This window comes from Priapulus caudatus, unplaced genomic scaffold, assembly GCF_000485595.1.
Source record: "Priapulus caudatus unplaced genomic scaffold, Priapulus_caudatus-5.0.1 Scaffold651, whole genome shotgun sequence".
Lineage (NCBI taxonomy): Eukaryota > Metazoa > Priapulida > Priapulimorpha > Priapulimorphida > Priapulidae > Priapulus > Priapulus caudatus.
In genome coordinates this window covers 106,207-125,480 of record NW_014577712.1, presented here as the reverse complement: position 1 = coordinate 125,480, position 19,274 = coordinate 106,207, and the positions used below count along the sequence as shown (strand labels likewise).

The 19,274-nt window shown below is 44.9% G+C and overlaps 2 protein-coding genes across 2 annotated transcripts in view; one reads left to right on the top strand and one right to left on the bottom strand.

The window, feature by feature from the left end:
• LOC106812459 (ras GTPase-activating-like protein IQGAP1) overlaps positions 1-17,131 on the top strand; it is a gene marked incomplete in the record, with an annotated part of 55,202 nt that extends 38,071 nt beyond the window's left edge. The window contains 16 exon segments of the mRNA XM_014816344.1: positions 4,170-4,244; positions 4,441-4,590; positions 5,209-5,349; positions 6,795-6,879; positions 8,749-8,913; positions 9,276-9,343; positions 9,791-9,923; positions 10,334-10,433; positions 10,901-11,154; positions 11,189-11,269; positions 12,365-12,471; positions 12,657-12,771; positions 13,293-13,465; positions 14,295-14,435; positions 15,262-15,373; positions 15,684-17,131. Of these exon segments, the coding sequence (XP_014671830.1) occupies positions 4,170-4,244; positions 4,441-4,590; positions 5,209-5,349; positions 6,795-6,879; positions 8,749-8,913; positions 9,276-9,343; positions 9,791-9,923; positions 10,334-10,433; positions 10,901-11,154; positions 11,189-11,269; positions 12,365-12,471; positions 12,657-12,771; positions 13,293-13,465; positions 14,295-14,435; positions 15,262-15,373; positions 15,684-15,821 (2,038 nt within the window).
• Positions 17,132-17,860: 729 nt separating this feature from the next.
• LOC106812458 lies at positions 17,861-18,975 on the bottom strand. Its single transcript, XM_014816343.1, has 3 exons — positions 18,903-18,975; positions 18,677-18,805; positions 17,861-18,291 (listed from the first exon to the last, which is right to left on the bottom strand). The coding sequence occupies exons 1-3, from the start codon at positions 18,913-18,915 to the stop codon at positions 17,861-17,863; spliced, it is 573 nt and encodes a 190-aa protein (XP_014671829.1). The 5' UTR covers positions 18,916-18,975.
• Between the last annotated feature and the right edge of the window lie 299 nt (positions 18,976-19,274).

Here is a 19,274-nt window from a genome sequence, read left to right as displayed (position 1 = left end):
GTTGAATGTTATACACGTTACATAGGCTTTACTACTGTCGGTGGCTGGCTGCATGCATACAAGAACTGTTGAATGTTATACACGTTACATACGCTTTACTGTCGGTGGCTGGCTGCATGCATACAAGAACTGTTGAATGTTATACACGTTACATACACTTTACTGTCGGTGGTTGACTGCATGCATACAAGACGTGTAGAACGACTACACACACTTTACTACTGTCTGCGGCTGGCTGCATTTATGCAAGAACTGTTTGACTACACATGCTACTACTCTCTTGTCTGTCTTTGGTGTCTGATATCTTGTCATGCTGTATATTATCTGTTTATATACATATATATATCTATATATATATTTATATATGCATTCTTCCAGATTTGTTATAATATTACAATATTATGTATTTGCATATACTTAATAAAATACGGCATATAGATAACATTGATCTTGGAAAAATCTTGATAAACGTAATAATGTGATGATTTCACTAGAAGCCATGCCATAATAGTCATTAAATCTGATGCATAAAAATAGAAGAAGCTTGTTCTGACGTACCTTGGCTCGTCTCTACCAGTCTCATCTCACATATCTTCTCTTATCTTTGTGATGAAATGCAACTTAATTCTATGTTATTATTGTGTTTTGTTGATTGTGATTTTTCTGCAGGAGAGGGAAGTGGTGAAACTGCAGGCGTGGTGGAGGTCTAACCTAGCCAGACACGACTACTCGGCGTTCAGTGAGTGCTGTGCCATTTTGGCAAGATCTTCCAAATGTCTCTCAACGGTTTTGCAATTTCTTGTCATTTACCTAGTTTGTTTCGCCTGTGCGTCTACAAGTATGGTTTGCGCTGCTGTGTGTACAAGGTTGTACACTGTACTGTTGTGTGCACAGTTTTTGTGCACAATAACAAAAATAAAATGTAGAAGTTGTAAGCTATTGAAGGCTGCTGCACATGGTACACCAACTCATCAGGTTAACTCATGGTGAGCTATAGACTCATTCACAAATTTATGTATGTAAAATATATTTTAAGTATTTCAGTATGTACGTATGTCGAAGATTTTTATATATTGAGTAAAATTCTCGGTACCTGAAAGATATACTAACGTGGAAAATTAGCAGGTGTTAATATGGACGTCTCGGAGTATGCAGAGTTGCTGTCTCTTGGGCGGTGGACTTTGGGCCGCCTTTGAAGGCATGATTCCTTCCCATTTGCGGCTACAGGGGGCGCTATGTGCAGCCACTGTTAATGTGTTACAGCTCGTAGTGAGAATCCTCCGTTGAACGTGGTGCGCAAGTTTGTACATCTCCTGGATAACAGCGATCTTGACTACGAGGAGGAGTTGGGTACGTCTTGCTCACTTAGCAAGATCTGATGCAGACCCGCTAATATAATTAAAATTACTGCTGGATAAATTTTCATATTATTCATGCAATTAATTTACTAAACGTCCAAATAACAATGTACTGAACGTCTCAATGAATTCGTGAGACCCCTCCACACTTTGCCTTGATGTTTTTCATGTATTTGAATTTCAGTATGGGACATAGGTTGTCATTCAATTATTAAAGTCTATTTGGACACCATAAATGTTTTCTTGCATTCTGTGTAGTTATTCATTCGGTGCGCATAACTCGTCGGAGGCGGTATTACCCTAACCCTAACAACTAGAAACTGTTTTTTTGCCTTGTGTTTTCAGTATAAATAAAAACACTTGGAACCGTCATCCGCGGGTTGGTGCCTGAGCGGCGTGCGGGTTAGCCCGTATGCTGCGCGGCCAAACCCCAAAAATAAAATAAAAAAATTCATTTTTAATAAACTATATCTGTATTGTATGTGTAAATGAATATCATTCATTGTAAACATTTTGTTGGTGTGAGATAAAGTCCACTTTTATAAACGTCCCTGGCTTTGGAGGTTTATGTTGGTTATTATCATACATGATTTCAACTAATTTTTGCTAAAAAGGTTCTATTTTATGTTTGATTTGGGTGCACAGACACCGATGAACGTGCTATCAGGCTTGGTGACACACTGAATTTTGACAGGCCATGGGTCATAATGTTTGCATCCTCATTTACCAACAGAGTTGCAGAGAATGAAGGAGAAAGTCGTGGCTGTCATTCGATCGAACCAGAAGCTGGAGCAAGACTTGAACATGATGGACATCAAGATTGGGCTGTTAGTAAGAAACAGACTCACACTACAGGTGTGTGTACATGCAAGCAAAGCCTCATAGCCAGAATCATGAAACTGACAACATTCATCAGCGAGTCAATGTCAAAAAATTGTTTCAATGTCCTCGGACCATTTAGATATAAAAAAAATGCCCGTCAAGATAGACAGTATATGTAGTTTTTACCAGGTCTATTCTCTCAAATGGCAATGTTGTTGCTACCATTCTATGTTTTTTTGTTCTCTTGAATGTTGTGGTCAACCTTCTGCGGGTTGAGTGTGTTGAGTGTGACAGTTGTGAGTTCAGCTAAGATGTAACGCACAAACTAACAAAGCATCTCTGCCCGGGGTGTTTGAAGGACGTCGTTGCTCATGGACGGAAATTGAAGCATCACAACGAGATACGGAAGCTAGGTGATGCCTACACCAGCGGAGGAAAGGGTGTGAAGAGCCTCAGCAAAGAAAGCAGAGAACTGCTAGAAGCGTATGTCCGAATTTACAGTTTTTACTGAATTTAATGCTTTGTTTGTTCTGCTTCTTATGCCATGGTGTCGCTTTGGAAACCAACGAAACTTTGCCATTCTTCTCCTCCATCTCCTGCAAGCCTTCTGAGGGCTCCCCAACTTTAGATCAACCAGCATCATTTCTTCCGCATCATCGTTATTGGCTTCATCACATAAATGCCACCAAAGCCACATACTCTGCGAGTGTACGTAGAGGCTATTCCAGTGCAATATCTCTAGCTCGTTTTAAAACATTTCACTTCACCCTTCCCCCATTGATTTCGTCACTACACGTATGCAGAGGCTATTCCAGTCAATTATCTCTATCTCGTTTTAAATGTCTTCGCTTCACCCCTTCCCCTCGTTAATTTCGCCACTACATGCAGCGAGCGACAAGCACTTGTTGTGTTTGTGTGCAGGTATCAGCACCTGTTCTACCAGCTGCAGACGAACCCTCACTACCTGGCCAGGCTCATCTTCGCCATGCCGCAGAGTCGCACGACAAAGTTCATGGAGTCTGTGATCCTGACACTGTACAACTACGCAGGCAACCAGCGTGAGGAGTTCCTGCTCAACAAGCTGTTCAAGACAGCACTGGAAGAAGAAGATCAGGCTGACTGCTGCTTCATCCGCACTCTCATTCTCTCTCTCTTCTCTCTTCTTGGCGCACTCTCTCTCTCTTTTTTCTCGTGCCCTCTCTCTCTCTCTCTCTCTCTTCTCTCTTCTTGCGCTCTGTCTCTCTCTTCTCTTCTCTCTTCTCGGCTCGCTCTCTCTTTCTTCTCTCTTCTCGCTCCGCGCTTTCTCTCTCTCCTCTCTCTCTCTCTCTCTCTCTCTCTCTCTCTCTCTCTCTCTCTCTCCCTCCCTCCCTCCCTCCCTCCCTCCCTCCCTCCCTATCTGTTTTCTCTTTCTCTCTCCACCTCCTTCTCCAAGAACAAAAACAATTTTGATTACACAACCATGGACTCGCACATCTTTGCTAGGCGATGACAAAAATTGTTTGACTCAATCATACTGTTTAATAACTCTAAAGGAGAATACGTTTTCGACACATCTTTACTTCACAACTATGAAGTGTTTGATCTCATTATACTGTCATGTAATATGTAGCCCTGGGGAAGGAGGCCCACTCTGCACATCTCTAATAGATGTAATAATGAATTGATGTAATAGATGTAATAATAGATGTAGATAATGTCAGACAATGTAGATAATGTCAGACAATGTAGATAATGTCATAATAGATGTAATAATGAAGACGCCTTGTTTAACGTCATTATGGTGCTGTAGCATAAAACAATCACCTGAGAAGACTAACTTTAATTACGTGTTTTTACCACGTGTGCAACGAATGTATGTCTAATTGTCCTCATAATTATCTTTAATAATATTTTTTTTTTTAATAATAATTGTCTTTAGAATGTATGTCTAATTGTCCTCATAATTATCTTTAATAATATTTTTTTTTTTAATAATAATTGTCTTTATAGAGCCAGGGTGAGCACGCCCGGTGAGATTGTGACGGGTAACCCTATGGTTATACAGATGGTACTGGGCTTCAACAGGTGAGTGTATTAGTTGTTATAGGGCACGTGTAGGCACAGGGTGTCACATACACAAGGAAAGTGTAAAGTTGTTGTTGATTGCCGTTACATAGTAAAGTAATGCACATGACCTGCTAATTACAAATCAACTTGAACATGTTACGATTGCTGTTAATTGCATAGAAACCGGAGAAAGTAACAGTTGTTGATTTCACAGGAAGGCCAGAGGACTGAGCTCTCTTAGAGAGCCACTCAACCCACTGGTTACAAAAGTCATCAACGACAAGACTCTTAACATCAACACAAACCCAATAGACGTGTACAAGCAGTGGGTTAACAATCTGGAGTCGAAGACTGGCCAGGCTAGGTACAGTATTAGTTACCTATTATTGCTGCTGGCTTTCCCCACCTTGAAAAATGTGATAAATAAATAACAGTGGCAATTAATTTTTACTACACTAAGTGGCGGGTACAATTGGCAAATGATTTAGATCACAAAATTACAATTGAATAATGAAATCGTCAAATTGCATTGTCGTGTCGTAAAATGGTTTCGTACATCTCTTTTTCCCATGCCCTTCACCTGTTTATTCCTTGCTTATCACGTATGATAAATTGAATTGTGGCTATAAAATAGTTTTTCATTTGTGGCTAAAAAATAACTGGTGGCTCAAGTCTTGGCTGAAACTTTGCAACATGCAGAGGAAGCGCTGACAATCGATTTTTTACGTATACACGTGGGCCATGCCTACGTGTGTATCTAGATATCTTGCATTGTATGTATCGAACCGTACGTTCTTTGCACATGTCATGCCATGTAAACCCCATTATTGTATATTTCATTTCATGTGTTATCTCACCCATTACATGCCTAGCGGTGTGTTATTGTATACTTTATTTCGTGTGTTATCTCACTCGTCACATGCCTAGCGGTCCATGTTGTACTGGCTGCGTGCGAACATCATGTTCTGTGTTGTATGCGCAGTGGTCTGCCGTATGACGTCACCATCGAGCAGGCTCTGGAGCACGAAGAGGTGCGCCAACAGATCGAGGTTGCCATCCGCAACCTGAAGAACAACGCAAAGGCCTTCATACAGGCTATCATGCAGTCGATGGACAAGATACCGTGAGTACTGGCAATGTCTCGTTGAGAGCGTGGTTGAGTAACTACGGTGCACACGTGTGTGCGTGCGCATGTGTGTGTGTGTGTGCGTGCGTGCGTGCGTGCGTGCGTGCGTGCGTGTGCACACATATACTTGGTTGCGTGCATAAGTGCATGCATGTGTACATGCGTGAATGCATAGTTTGTTACAGGTGCATGCGTGTGCAGGTATTCAATCTGTGATTCTTTCTGACCATACCTAGCTAACAAAGAGTGTATATGTAGTAATAAAATGTCTAAAATGACTATAGTAACTGCAGGTCTGTATAAAAAAAAACTTATTTCATGCATAGAACGTAGAATACAATCTCCACCTTCTAATAGTCCTGGGGACCGTTTCACGAAGCTATTGTAAAAACACCCAATTAAAACTAAATAACTTAATTTTAATTAGAGCTATTGTAATATCTCTAGAATTCTTGTACGAGATACTAACGCTGTCCTAAACGTCCATCGTTAAAGTGTTTCACGAAACTTATGCCGGCGCGTTGTTAGACGGTCTTTAAAATTTAGCTGTAACGATGTTGCTGGCGGCATAGACTGGTACCCTATCTCTACACCATGCTACTAGAATACTAGATAGTCTATATATAGAGACATGTTACACGTCTAATGGCGACCCAGCTCGCTGTGAGTTGCTACGCTAATCTCTCGCGTCATTTAGTTTTATTAAATGTAGGTACAACAGCGTGCACACTAAAAATAATAGGTTAAAAGTATTTTTAAATGCCAAGTACCTGAGAAATAATTAAACTAAAGCAAGGTTGTCATATTTCCTGCAACTAGAACTACCACAAATGACGTATTGACTGAACAAAAATGTAACACAAATTCTGAAGGTTTAGATTTACGTTTACTTTGATACAGTATTGGCGCCATAGGATACAGTAATTACATACACGAACAGCCGAAGCACATGTAAGGTGCAAGGAAGCATTTCATCTCTTCAAAATCTGCTACCACAATAAGAAACTTCTTAGCCACACTTAACCCCTGCGCCTCATGCCTTCACAGGCCTTGCACAGTATTCTCGTAGACACAGAGAAGTTACCTTCTCGGCGGGTTTTCGCTTTACTCTACGGCTTGCCAAAACAATGAAAACACGCGGGAAATCTCGCGTTGCTTGCTGTACGATAGCCTAAGTACTGCCCCTGACCTGTCCTTAAGATTCCTCTTTAATAGCAACGTCGTTGAGTTAGTGAGATGTTTGTGAAACGTGGAAACTTAGCGAGGCTTTCGTGAAACACTATATATAAGGATATTCTAAAGCCCCTCTTTAACCCATCACTAACTTAACGAGCGCTTCGTGAAACGGCCCCCTGTACTACTGTGACCATGTATCATTTTTATCACTATACCCATCCATCCAAGTTATTCTCCTTCCTTTAATATCAATTCTTCTGTTACAGCTATGGGATGAGGTATATTGCTAAGATATTGAAGGATGCGCTGCAAGAAAAGTTCCCTGATAGCCCAGAGAAAGAGATCCTCAAGGTAAGACATTATGAAGTTTACACAATAATTAGAAGTTGCATGTAGTATGCCTGCACTACTATATTGCACTACTATATTGCACTACTATATTGCACTACAGTGAGTGACTCGTGACTGAGTGTTGATTGAATACTGACTGAGTAGTGAGTGAGTGTTGATCGAACACTGAATGAGTTGTTTCTGAGTGTTAGTTGAAATTGAAGGCTGGCTGGAGAGTGCCTGAGTGTTGCTTGAATACTGATTATGTAGTAATGTAGTGACTAAGTGTTGATTGAATACTGACTATGTAGTGACTGTGTGTTGATCGAACACTGACTGGGTTGTTTCTGAGTGTTAGTTGAAATTGTTAATTAGTAGTTAGTTATTTTGGTGGGCAAGTTTGTACATCTCCTGGATAACAGTGATCTTGACTACGAGGAGGAGTTGGGTACGTCTTGCTCGCTTAACAAGGTCTGATGCAGACCCGCTAATATAATTAAAATTACTGCTGGATAAATTTTCATATTATTCATGCAATTAATTTACTAAACGTCCAAATAACAATGTACTGAACGTCTAAATGAATTCGTGAGACCCCTCCACACTTTGCCTTGATGTTTTTCATGTATTTGAATTTGAGTATGGGACATAGGTTGTCATTCAATTATTAAAGTCTATTTGCACACCATAAATGTTTTCCTGCATTCTGTGTAGATATTCATTCGGTACGCCTAACTCGTCGGTGGCGGTATTTCCCTAACCCTAACAACCGAAAACTGTTTTTTTGCCTTGTGTTTTCAGTATAAATAAAAACACTTGGAACCGTCATCCGTGGGTTGGTGCCTGAGCGGCGTGCGGGTTAGCCCGTATGCTGCGCGGCAAAACCCCAAAAATTCAAAAAAAAAAAAAGTTCCTTTTTAATGAAATGTAACTGTATTGTATGTGTAAATGAATATCATTCATTGTAAACATTTCGTTGGTGTGAGATAAAGTCCACTTTTATAAACATCCCTGGCTTTGGAGGTTTATGTTGGTTTAAAGGACAATTGAAGTCAAATTTTCTAGCTTCTGTAACGTTTTTATGCATAGAAATACATTCAATAACGTATTCCATTTCAAATCCAGCGCCCAATTAGTAATAAACACCTGAATAGTAATCTAGTTCATGTGACGTCACGGCCCCAAGTTGAGCGACGCCATTATGTAAACATAGTGCGTGCGTGCGGTGGTTAAATATTCGATGTTTTTTGTTATTTCTCATGCTCGTAACTCGTCGGTGGCGGTATTTCCCTAACCCTAACGACCGAAAAGTGTTTTTTGCCTTGTGTTTTCAGTAAAAAAACACTTGGAACCGTCATCCCGGGTTAGTGCCTGAGCGGCGTGCGGGTTAGCCCGTATTCTGCGCGGCAAAACCCCAAAATAAAATAAAATAAAATACATTTTGTTAGTTATGAGTAAGTGGAATTTAAAGTAATTTGTATGAGAGTTTTCCAGTGTTTTCACTACTTTCATGATACCTACCGTTATTGCTTGAGTAACAGCAATTGTCTAGAGTAACAATAAAATGTCTTAGAAACTTTGTATTCACCAAAACATGCAATTTTCGAACTACTACTACTAGTTTGGTAAACAATCGTTTGCTGTAATCTTGAAACTAGAGCCGGTAGTATGGATCAGCTAGAAGCCCCGCCGCCTATCTGACATAGACATAGTACAGTCTCTCTCAAATGCACTTGTTTTCAATTAATCACTGGCAATTTACAAGTTTGGCAATTCTGCCATTATTGCTGTTACGATGTGTTCATATCCAATTTTCTATTCTATAACTGCATAAAATCTTAGTGTTTTTAATCAATTTAATGCTCGCTGCTCTGTGGCATTAAATTGCAGATCATCGGTAACCTGCTCTACTATCGCTACATCAACTCTGCCATCGTTGCTCCGGACCAGTTCGACATCATTGACGTCGGGCCCGGCTCGATGCTGACCAACGACCAGCGGCGCAACCTGGCGTCTGTCGCGAAAATCTTGCAGTTTGCCGCCTCCAACAAAGGGGTGAGTGAGTAGCAGTGTGTGTCGGTAGAGTTGGCGTGATCACGATGCTTTCTGACAGGCAAGTGTTTGGATGCTCTGATCTGTACCCAGCATCCATTCAGAATGTCTTTCATTGTCTAAAGCAGCTCTTGCCGTATTGTTGACTACTACGGCACTATAACCAGATAACTGCAACGTATTCAGTGTAATATCCTACCGAGGGATGTAACCATGGTATCTCGGTTACGGTGAGATTGGACTTTACGCTTTAGAAGTAGCAAAGGTGCTTATCACATTATCTTTTATCGTGAGATATCATGACCAATGTCACATTGCTCAGTACCTGCATGTCCTAACTTAAAGTCCTGTTGATTACGTTTCAGTTTGGTGGTGACAGTGCCCATCTGTCATGTCTCAACCCTTTCATCAAGGAGTGCCACGAGAAATTCAAGTATGTTTAGGTTTGCCGTCCTTACTGTTAGTCAGGGGCAGTGCCATAGTACTCACTGTACATTACATACAGCGTGCAATACACGTATCAATACGGCATATAATTTTAGCTAAAAAAATGTTTTTTTAGCTCATTATGTTCAGATTTCACTGAACAGTCGAAAGCTTTTGAGTTTAGGTTCGTTTTACAACGTTGACTTAAGAAAGAAGGAAGTTTGTTCTGCAGAAAATATTCCGTTTTACCGAAGTCCTGTCCCCTTTATCAAATTAAAAAAAACGTACGTACGGATAGCTGTTCAAAGACCAGTCGTTTAAGGCGATGTGCGCGTTTATCAAAGGCCCGTTACAGCGGGGAAGCACCGTGCTAACGTATAAGGCAGTCGGCAGCGGCATGTTGGCCTTGCACGCACCTGCATCGCGTGCTGTGATGAGCTTGTTGCGTTTGCAGGAAGTTCTTCCGCGAGGCCTGCGTTGTGGAGGAGCCAGAACAGCACTACAACATGGATCACTGGGTAGAGCTGACCATGGTCACCAAACCCACCATCTACATCTCTCTGCAGGAGATGCACGATACTCACCAGGTGAGCCACTAGGTGGCGCTCACTGCGCCTCCATCTCGGCAGCTAGCCTAGAGCCGTATATTTTTTTTCTCGTGATACTTACTCGGTGGGCCGCTAGATGGCGCTCAAGGCAAACTCGACATCATTAGCTAGAGCCATATTTTCCATGTTGTGACACTCGCCAAGTAGACCGTAGACTGCTAGATACTGCTAGCTCTGCATCCTGCAGACTCAGTGAGTGCTCCACAGTCTTGATCCCTCCACCCCCTCCCAAGACACCGACAATCGATTGAATAACAAACTACACACATAACAACGCTTTTGCAATGCAGATTATACAAACACAAATACAAACTAACGCAATACAAATACATAACAATACTATTGCCGCAGCATGGCAATCGACTAACTTTTGCACTTGATACCTACAGTTGCTGATGGAACATCAAGATGTTGTCGCACCAGACGAGAGCGACCAACTGCACGAGCTGCTGGCTGACCTTGGCGAACCCGACCTTGACACACTGATAGGTATTAGCTATACGAAGTCACGTGTGTGAGTAACTGCACTGTAGTGATGGCTGAGGTCGTGGGATGGAGGAGTTACATGGAGCGAGAGCGGAAGGGAAGGGGAAGGGGATATAGAGAGCATGTGTGTGTGTGTGAGAGAGAGTGGAGGAAAAGGCAGGGAAACTCACCCGACCCGAAGTTCACAACCCTCTGTGAATGTCAATACCCCTGTGAATAACACAATCGCGCGTGAGTCTCGTTCCGCAACCCCTGCGATTCCCACCGAATGTCACAAATGTCACGTCCCTCCCTCCCTTCTCCCAGCTGTCTGATGACAGTCACACCTTTTCCTCCCCTCCCCCAACTGTCCAATAAATGTCATGCCCCTCTCCCTCCCCTCCCCCAGCTGTCCAATAAATTTCATGCCCCTCCCTTCCCTCCCTCCCCTTCCCCCAGCTGTGCGATTAATGCCACGCCTCGCGTTGCAGGTCAGACGGAGGGTAACGAGGCGGAGGCGCTGTCGCGTGCGCAGCTCTCCAGCACCGAGATCCTGCTGACGCTCAGCAACAAGTTTGAGCTGCTGGAGGAGGACGTTGCGGACACGCGCGCGCTCTACCTGCGCACGAAGCGCATGATCGCCGACGTGATCCGCTCACAGCAGGGAGAGAGCCTCGCAGCCGTGCTAGACACCGGCGCCACCGACTCACAGGTGAGCGAGGCATTGAGACGCACGGGGGGAGGGGTGAGACACGCGCGCGCTCTACCTGCGCACGAAGCGCATGATCGCTGACGTGATCCGCTCACAGCAGGGAGAGAGCCTCGCAGCCGTGCTAGACACCGGCGCCACCGACTCACAGGTGAGCGAGGCGTTGAGATGTGCGGGGGGAGGGGTGAGACACCGAGTCACAGGTGAGCGAGGCGTTGAGATGCGCGGGGGGAGGGGTGAGACACCGAGTCACAGGTGAGCGAGGCGTTGAGACACGAGATGCGGGGGTAGGGGTGAGACACTGAGTCACAGGTGAGCGAGGCGTTGAGACACAAGATGCGTGGGTAGGAGTGAGACACTGAGTCACAGGTGAGCGAGGCGTTGAGACACAAGATGCGTGGGGAGGGTGAGACACTGAGTCACAGGTGAGCGAGGCGTTGAGACACGAGATGCGGGGTGAGGGGTGAGACACTGAGTCACAGGTGAGCGAGGCATTGAGACGCGCGGGGGGAGGGGTGAGACACTGAGTCACAGGTGAGCGAGACGTTGAGATGCGCGGGGGTGAGACACTGAGTCACAGATGAGCGAGGCCCCAAGAGGCGTAGTTGGTGGTTGAGACGCGGGGGATTGGCATTGAGACACGGAGTCACGGGTGAGCGGGCGCCGAGACGTGGGGAGGTGGCAGTGTAAACAGGAATGATGATATAAAGCCAAACTTGTGTTGTAACCGGAATAATCTTTAATAACTCATAGTACAGTGTAGACACATCGCACAAAGAGCCACAAAACCACGCACACGCGCGTGGCACGCGCGTGCGCTTTCTCTTGCGACCAGAACCAGAATCTCGACTCTTACATCTCTGTTTTATATATTCCCCCCAAAACTCCTACAAACATCCTGCACGCACATGTACCCGTTCTCCCAGACCGCGTCCTACCCCCATTTCACAATGACCGTAGAAACTGCCTAACCTAAACACGTTTACAATTCTCCCTAATACATCAATGTAGCTGCAACAATATGCACGACGCTCCGTCTACCCAGACTATTACAACAACAACCCCTAGTCTAGCCTCGCTGACTAATTCATGTGACACGTGCAAAACAGATGTTACAGCAGAGGCACACAGTCGCAGGTTACAGAGACGCGGGAGGAGGGGGTTGAGTGTGTTGAAGTGTCGCGTATCCTATTAGAATTGTCATTGCCTTATCTCTTGAAGTCCTCTAACCGCATCTGCTTTACAGGAGGAGGACCACGAGTCTGTGATCAAGCTGAGAGATATCCAGGATGTGAAGAACCAGGGTCGCGGCAACAAGGTGTCTAGGCAGCAGTCCATGCTGCGTGAGAATAGGTACGAACAATTTGACGGGCAATAGTGTCATAATGATTGTGAAAGGCAGATTTCGTCCGTCTGCTGGAAATCGTTTTCTAAGACAGGAAAAACACACAGTTGATACTTTTTGTGTGTTTACCAGCAGAAGCAGATGCTTGAGCGTAGGTAGCCAGTTCTCACGTGTTTCATGATTGCTGTTATAGGCTTCCCCTAGACAGGAAGAAGGACAGGATTAGGGCAAATCTTGCAAAACTCGAGGAGGCAGGACTGGTGTCGCGTGAGAATGGCTACCAGTCGGTCATCAACGATATTGCACAGGTGCGTTCTCGTTTGCTAGCAGGAGTACAGCCACAATATTGCACTGGTAATGAGCAAGCGTAAGTTGTTCTGTCTGTGTGTGACTGGCGCTTAAAACTGCGAGATCAAAGTGAGGCGTGTGCTAGAGACTGAGGCATTTGCACGTATGCTGCTTGCTGCACGTGTGCTGCATGTGTGCTAGCGTGTAGCAGGTGGCATCTCCACGTGTGCTGCATGTGTGCTAGTGTGTAGCAGGTGCATCTCCATGTATGCTGCATGTGTGCTAGTGTGTAGCAGGTGGCATCTCCACGTATGCTGCATGTGTGCTAGCGTGTAGCAGGTGCATCTCCACGTATGCTGCATGTGTGCTAGCGTGTAGCAGGTGCATCTCCACGTATGCTGCATGTGTGCTAGTGTGTAGCTATCTGTGTTGGTGTGTGGCGGGTGTGTATTTGCACGCGTGTCGGCGTATAGCGCGCTATCATGGCCGGCATATCGCTTGTTTCCCTTCCTCACGTTAAGAGTCTCGATGATTCGCGCAGGACATCCGCAACTGGCGGCGATACCGGCAGCGGCGGAAGCAGGAGATGGCGAAGATGCGGCAGACGCTGTCGTCGCTCGAGTCGAAGGCCCAGCACAACGAGAAGCAGATCGATTACTACAACCAGTACGTGAAGTCGTGCCTGGACGACCTGCAGCAGCGTGGAGGCGGCAGGTGAGGCTGTCAGAGGCTGTCATCACCCTGCTAGTGAGGGTGGTGTGCTGTACCATCATAGACAATCGCCCTGCTAGTGAGGGTGGTGTGGCTGTACCATCATAGACATCACCCTGCTAAGTGAGGGTGGTGTGCCTGTACGCATCATAGACATCGCCCTGCTAGCGAGGGTGGTGTGCTGTACCATCATAGACATCACCCTGCTAGTGAGGGTGGTGTGCTGTACCATCATAGACATCGCCCTGCTAGTGAGGGTGGTGTGCTGTACCATCATAGACATCACCCTGCTAGTGAGGGTGGTGTGGGCTGTGAGCCATCATAGACATCGCCCTGACTAGTGGGGTGGTGTGGCTGTACCAATCAATAGACATCGCCCTGCCTAGTGAGGGTGTGTGCGGTGATATCCATCATAGACATCGCCCCAGTCGTGAGGGTAACCCTGTAATACCACTGCTGTTAGCTTGGTTGCAGTGGTAGTCAGAGTAGTCCTGTACTAGCATTACTGAGATTATTCTCTGTACATATCATTTTGGGGGTTACTGTCGTGCCCATTAAAGTGCGTTAAGTGAGAATAGAAACGAGTTATTCCAGACTTAAAACATAGACTCATCAGTAATGAATCTCAGAATAGAGCAGTTGCTGCACCGCATCCTAGCTGCTGCACTGCATCCTAGTTGCTGCACCGCATCCTAGCTGCTGCACTGCTTCCTAGTTGCTGCACCGCATCCTAGCCGCTGCACTGCATCCTAGTTGCTGCACTGCATCCTAGTCGCCGCGCCGCATCCTAGCCGCTCCCGCGTTCAACGGCAGGCATTGATGATCGTTGCAGGAAGGCACAGCGGCGCAGCTTCTTCGGAGGCAGCAAGGATGAGACGTCTGCGCACAAGAAGCCCAGCACGGCCAAGTACACGGCGCCGAGGCTGTACGAGAAGGGAGTGCTGCTGGAGATCGATGGCGAACCTGCGAACAAGTGAGGCTCGGGATAGTGCCGGGGGGAGGGGGGGGCATACCTAATTACCGATGACTTGAATTTCGCTGATAATTTACGAGAAGTAGTTGTTTTCAGTAAGTGTGATGCTTATAAAGAATGAAATGAAGATGGGGAACCTGCGAACAAGTGAGGCTCGGGATAGTGCCGGGAGGGGGGGGGCATACCTAATTACCGATGACTTGAATTTTGCTGATAATTTACGAGAAGTAGTTGCTTTCGGTAAGTGTGATGCTTATATTGAAAAGTGTTCTCGGTATTTTTGGCCGACATCCTAGAATTGTTCCTGTACAGAGAGTCGTCCACATCTTCATTTCTAAAACTTTATACGAAAACAGCAGTAAAAACACTGGCTGAGCAAGATACATGATGCCAACGATACATGAGTCATCTGCAGCCCCTGTTTTCACCATCACGTGAATTACAACAAACAATAATGCCTATAGTTTCTCTCTCATCCCCAGTACACTGGACAGTCTATTCACGCAGACACTATTTACTCCAATTGTTTGTCGGGTCGGGTCAGCACAGTTGCTGTCCGAAATGACCTGCTAATGTACTTTGTGCATATATATATATATATATATATATATTATATCAGGTGGTGGGGGAGGGGAGAGGTTATACAGTGGTAGGAGAGAAAGGAGGTTTTCCTGGAGGTGAGGATAAAAGAGGTTCCGCAGAGGAAGGGAAGAAAGGAGGTTATGAGGGAGATAAAGATGTTGTGCAAAGAGAGAAGAGAAAGGATGATAAATAAATATTATATGTGAATATATGCTGTGCTGACGAATTCCAATTACCCTGATAGGTTCAAGAACGTGCAGTTTGGTATATCGTCGACGGAGAAGCCAGGCGTGTTCGAGGTGACGGCAAAGTTTCTCGGCGTTGACATCCAGGAGAGGGTAGAGCTGGTGTTCCAGGTAAGCACACGCTGGCAGAGAGAACGGCAAAATTGCCTAGTCGAAACGAGTTTACGCGGAGGGAGAAGATAAAGGAGGGGGGGGGTGAGAAAGGAGGTTTTCCAGAGGCAGAAGATAAAAGAGGTTACAAGGAGGAACGGGAGAAAAGAGGTTATATATATATATAGGAGAGAAGGAGGTTATGAGGGAGAAAAAGAGGAAAGTAAAGAAAGAAGAGAAAGGAGGTTATATGGGGCAGAGAGGAGGTCATGCCGAGGGAGGAGAGAAAAAATGTTATGAGGTTAACTGATTGCACGTTTTTCTCTTGCAGGACTTATTGCAGTTGCAGTATGAAGGTGTTGCCGTCATGAATATGTTCGATAGGAGAGCCAAGGTCAATGTCAACCTTCTGATTTTCCTTCTTAATCAGAAGTTTTATGGAAAGTCGATTGAAACTCGCCACAAATAGTCAGAAGCCGGCCGTTTATTTTTGATTTCGTTCATCTCGTGTTTAATGAAAGCTGATTGCATTGTGCGTAGTTTTGTATATTATGTCATTATGAGCGAATTTGCGAAGGCGTTATATCATGACGCGAAGCATTCCAAGGAATTATTGTTCCTATGATTTAGTATCCAAATATAGTGCTATCTATATTTACCAACTTATTAGGTGCTCGTTTTACACATTCCAAATATCTGTCTATTTTCATAAAATAAATTTTTATGAAGTTTTTCTGACCGACTGTTATGCATTCCAAAAAGTGTTTTTCTAACGTGTCAAGCAAAACTAAGCTTTAACTGCCGTTTAACAGAGTTTAATACTGCATGTATTTTTCTGAATATTTATGGACGCGATGTTTTTCGGTGATGAACTTCGGGAGGCATTTCGGCGTAACTGGGAATAGTGATCAATTCATCCTGCGAACAGGGACACATTAATTCTGTCTGCTTGAGCTTGTTACGCCGTGCTGAGGCAATGTTGGCTTCGATACTGGTCTCTCCGCGGTCAGGGTCAGTGATTTTGCAAGTATCATTAAATGTTTTATACGGCCAGAGGTGCGCGAGCAACTCTTATCTAGGCGAACACCGCGCCAGTGGCGTAGATCAAATGTCGTGCCCGTTGAACATTGAATGTTGAGAGATATTGCGAGTCTATTTCTTTTACGTTTGTAATAATTCTTCTACTTTTTTCTCTCGCGCGACTGTTATTCTGTTTCCGTGCTGTGATACCGTTATAGATGACTCTGCTTTTCTATCCTTGTGTGTGTGTGTGTGTGTGTGTGTGCGCGCGTGCGTGCGTGCCTTTGTGTGTGTGTGTGATAGGAGAGTAGCTAGAATAGAGCCGAGACTTGACATTCTGATCATGGTGGGATTTTGCGCAGTGGTCACTGCTCTGTATATTTCTGATGAAGTCGTAATTACGTATACAACAGTACTAGAATGTGTCGTAGTAAAACGTGTTTCGTAATTAAAGTTTTCAAACGTAGTTGGTCATATGTTTAAAAGATGGAATTGTATACTGTAATGGCATGCATCAGAAATTATCGCCTGATCACGTTTTATGGGGGGGGTAGTTTTGATTTGATTATGAAGTTATTGGAAAACATTGACGTACCATTAGATAGTCGTGTACCAAATCATTTTACAATATAATCACATAGTTCATAAAAAATTTCCTGATGATTTTTATCTCGCAATAGTCGTGTAGCATCCTGTTACCATATGTACTAGTGGTACAAAATGTACTTTTATAATAAAGATTACGAGAAGTAGAATTTACGGACTTTGTTCAGATTTTGATATTTTTGTTAGAGCTCTCAGATTTATCATGTTAGTAATCACCAGATTCATTATTCATTGGATCTAGTTTGTTAACAGAACAGGAACATAATACATCATGACATAAACTACGCTTGCAGTGTTTATTATAAATAACGGCTTACACGCGCGGATGCATCTAAATGATGATTTTCATATATTTAAACGTTACGAGTTACTAAACGGTACGCCTTACTTTGTAATGCATAATAAAGCTCTACGATGTCGCATGATATCACCAGGAGTGAATAATAATAATCGATTATTATTCACTCCTGGTGATATCATGCACACTAACGTCCACGAATCATCAGCCAATGTGCCAGGTTACCAACTTGAGAGAAAGAGAAGTAATTAACTCTGCTAGCGCGGTTCTGCTGCTACTCACAAACGTGTAGAACGTTAGCAGTGTGTTACGTTCGCTCGATGTTGCTCACACGATTCCGCTAGTATGTTATGTTTACTGTGCATCGTCCGTTTTCTACAACCTGTTCGACTCAGAAAAGCTCCACGCTATATTGACGATCTTGGCGACGCGGTGGCGACGCAGCGGCGACGCGGTGGCGACGCGGTGGCGACGCAGCGGCGACGCAGCGGCGACGGTGGATGCTGCTAGCAAACTCACGGCACGCGCACGCGGCTGTTCTATCTAGCAGGCAGATCCCCTATTATTATTATTATTGTTATTATCTAGCAGGCAGAGGCGCCTAATTGCAGCTTAACGCCGCCCAGCTCCAGATCTAGCTCGTGGAACTCCTCCCCCTCTCCGATGGCGCTCGAGTCCGGGTCGATCAGCATCACATTGGCGACGTTCGTCGGCGCAGCGTCGCCAGCGGTGGCGCCCTCGTGCGGACCGTTGCGAATCGGGAAAGAGGAAGGTGCGTCGACGGTGACGGCGTCGGGAGTGGATGGCTCGGCGGCGGCGGCGGCGGCGGACGCAGCCGGCAGCGGGGCGAGCGCGGGCATGCCCTGCGCGTAATGCCGCCAGGTGTCGACGTGGCGCGTGAGGCCGCTGACGATGCGCTGTTCGCGGTCCTGCAGCTGCGGGTTGCGCACGAGCGTGTAGGCGACCTGCCAGCGCTTCATCGCCCGCTTACGCCCCTCCATGGCTTCGCTCTGCCCTGAAACATACGCCCCCGAACCACCCCGTCAGCTGCGAACGCTGCTCGATGTTTACAATAAAAATAATTCAACCGAGGGTAAATTATGTGTAATAAGGCCTCTGATTGGGTAAAGGGCCATAATTTAACCATAATTTTTAATTATTTCTGCCGCGGTAATAATAATTTATCTGCGGTTAAATTATGTGTAACACGATCTCTGATTGGGCAAAAGGCCCATAATATTATTCAAAACTTATTATTTCTGAGTACGACGGCCAGACATATCCGTGTCTGCTTGTCCGTTGTCCGCTGCGATATCGCGATGCTGTTGCGATAATAGTAAGAACACAAAGTATAACACTTCATATATGCTCTTGCTTATACATAAGCATACAATACATACGGCCGTTGATCGATGGCTCGTCGTCGGCGCTGCTTCTCACGTACGTTAGCAGATTCTGGCAGAACACCAGGACTACTGGATGGCTGAGGCAGTACTCGACGTGGATGAGGCCTAGGTATGCCATGTGGCCTGCCAAGTGCAGTAATCGTTAGCATTTTGCGGTCATTACTAAATACTGCTCATACTATAATACATAATATATAATACTATACTACTACCTACTTACTACTCATTAGCATATAGACCAAAGGCCACGGACCTGGATGAAATCTACTATGCAGCACTGATAACCCGTTGAACTTTTCCTATAAGCACGGCAAGAAACTATCCCGAGGTGACTCTGAACTCATTGGTAGAGGTGCACAATCGTAGTTTACGACATACTGGAAATCCTATCTATTCGAATTACGCAGCCTGGCCAGAACTACGCCAACTACGTCTACAGATAGTTGTACGCTACAACTACTCTACATTGATCACATCTACATTGTTCATAAATACGCTGACCACGTCTACGTACGTTGATTGTCCACGCACGTCTACACTGACCTAATCTAAGCCTCGTCTACACGACGAACCTTAACTCGAGTTAGCGATT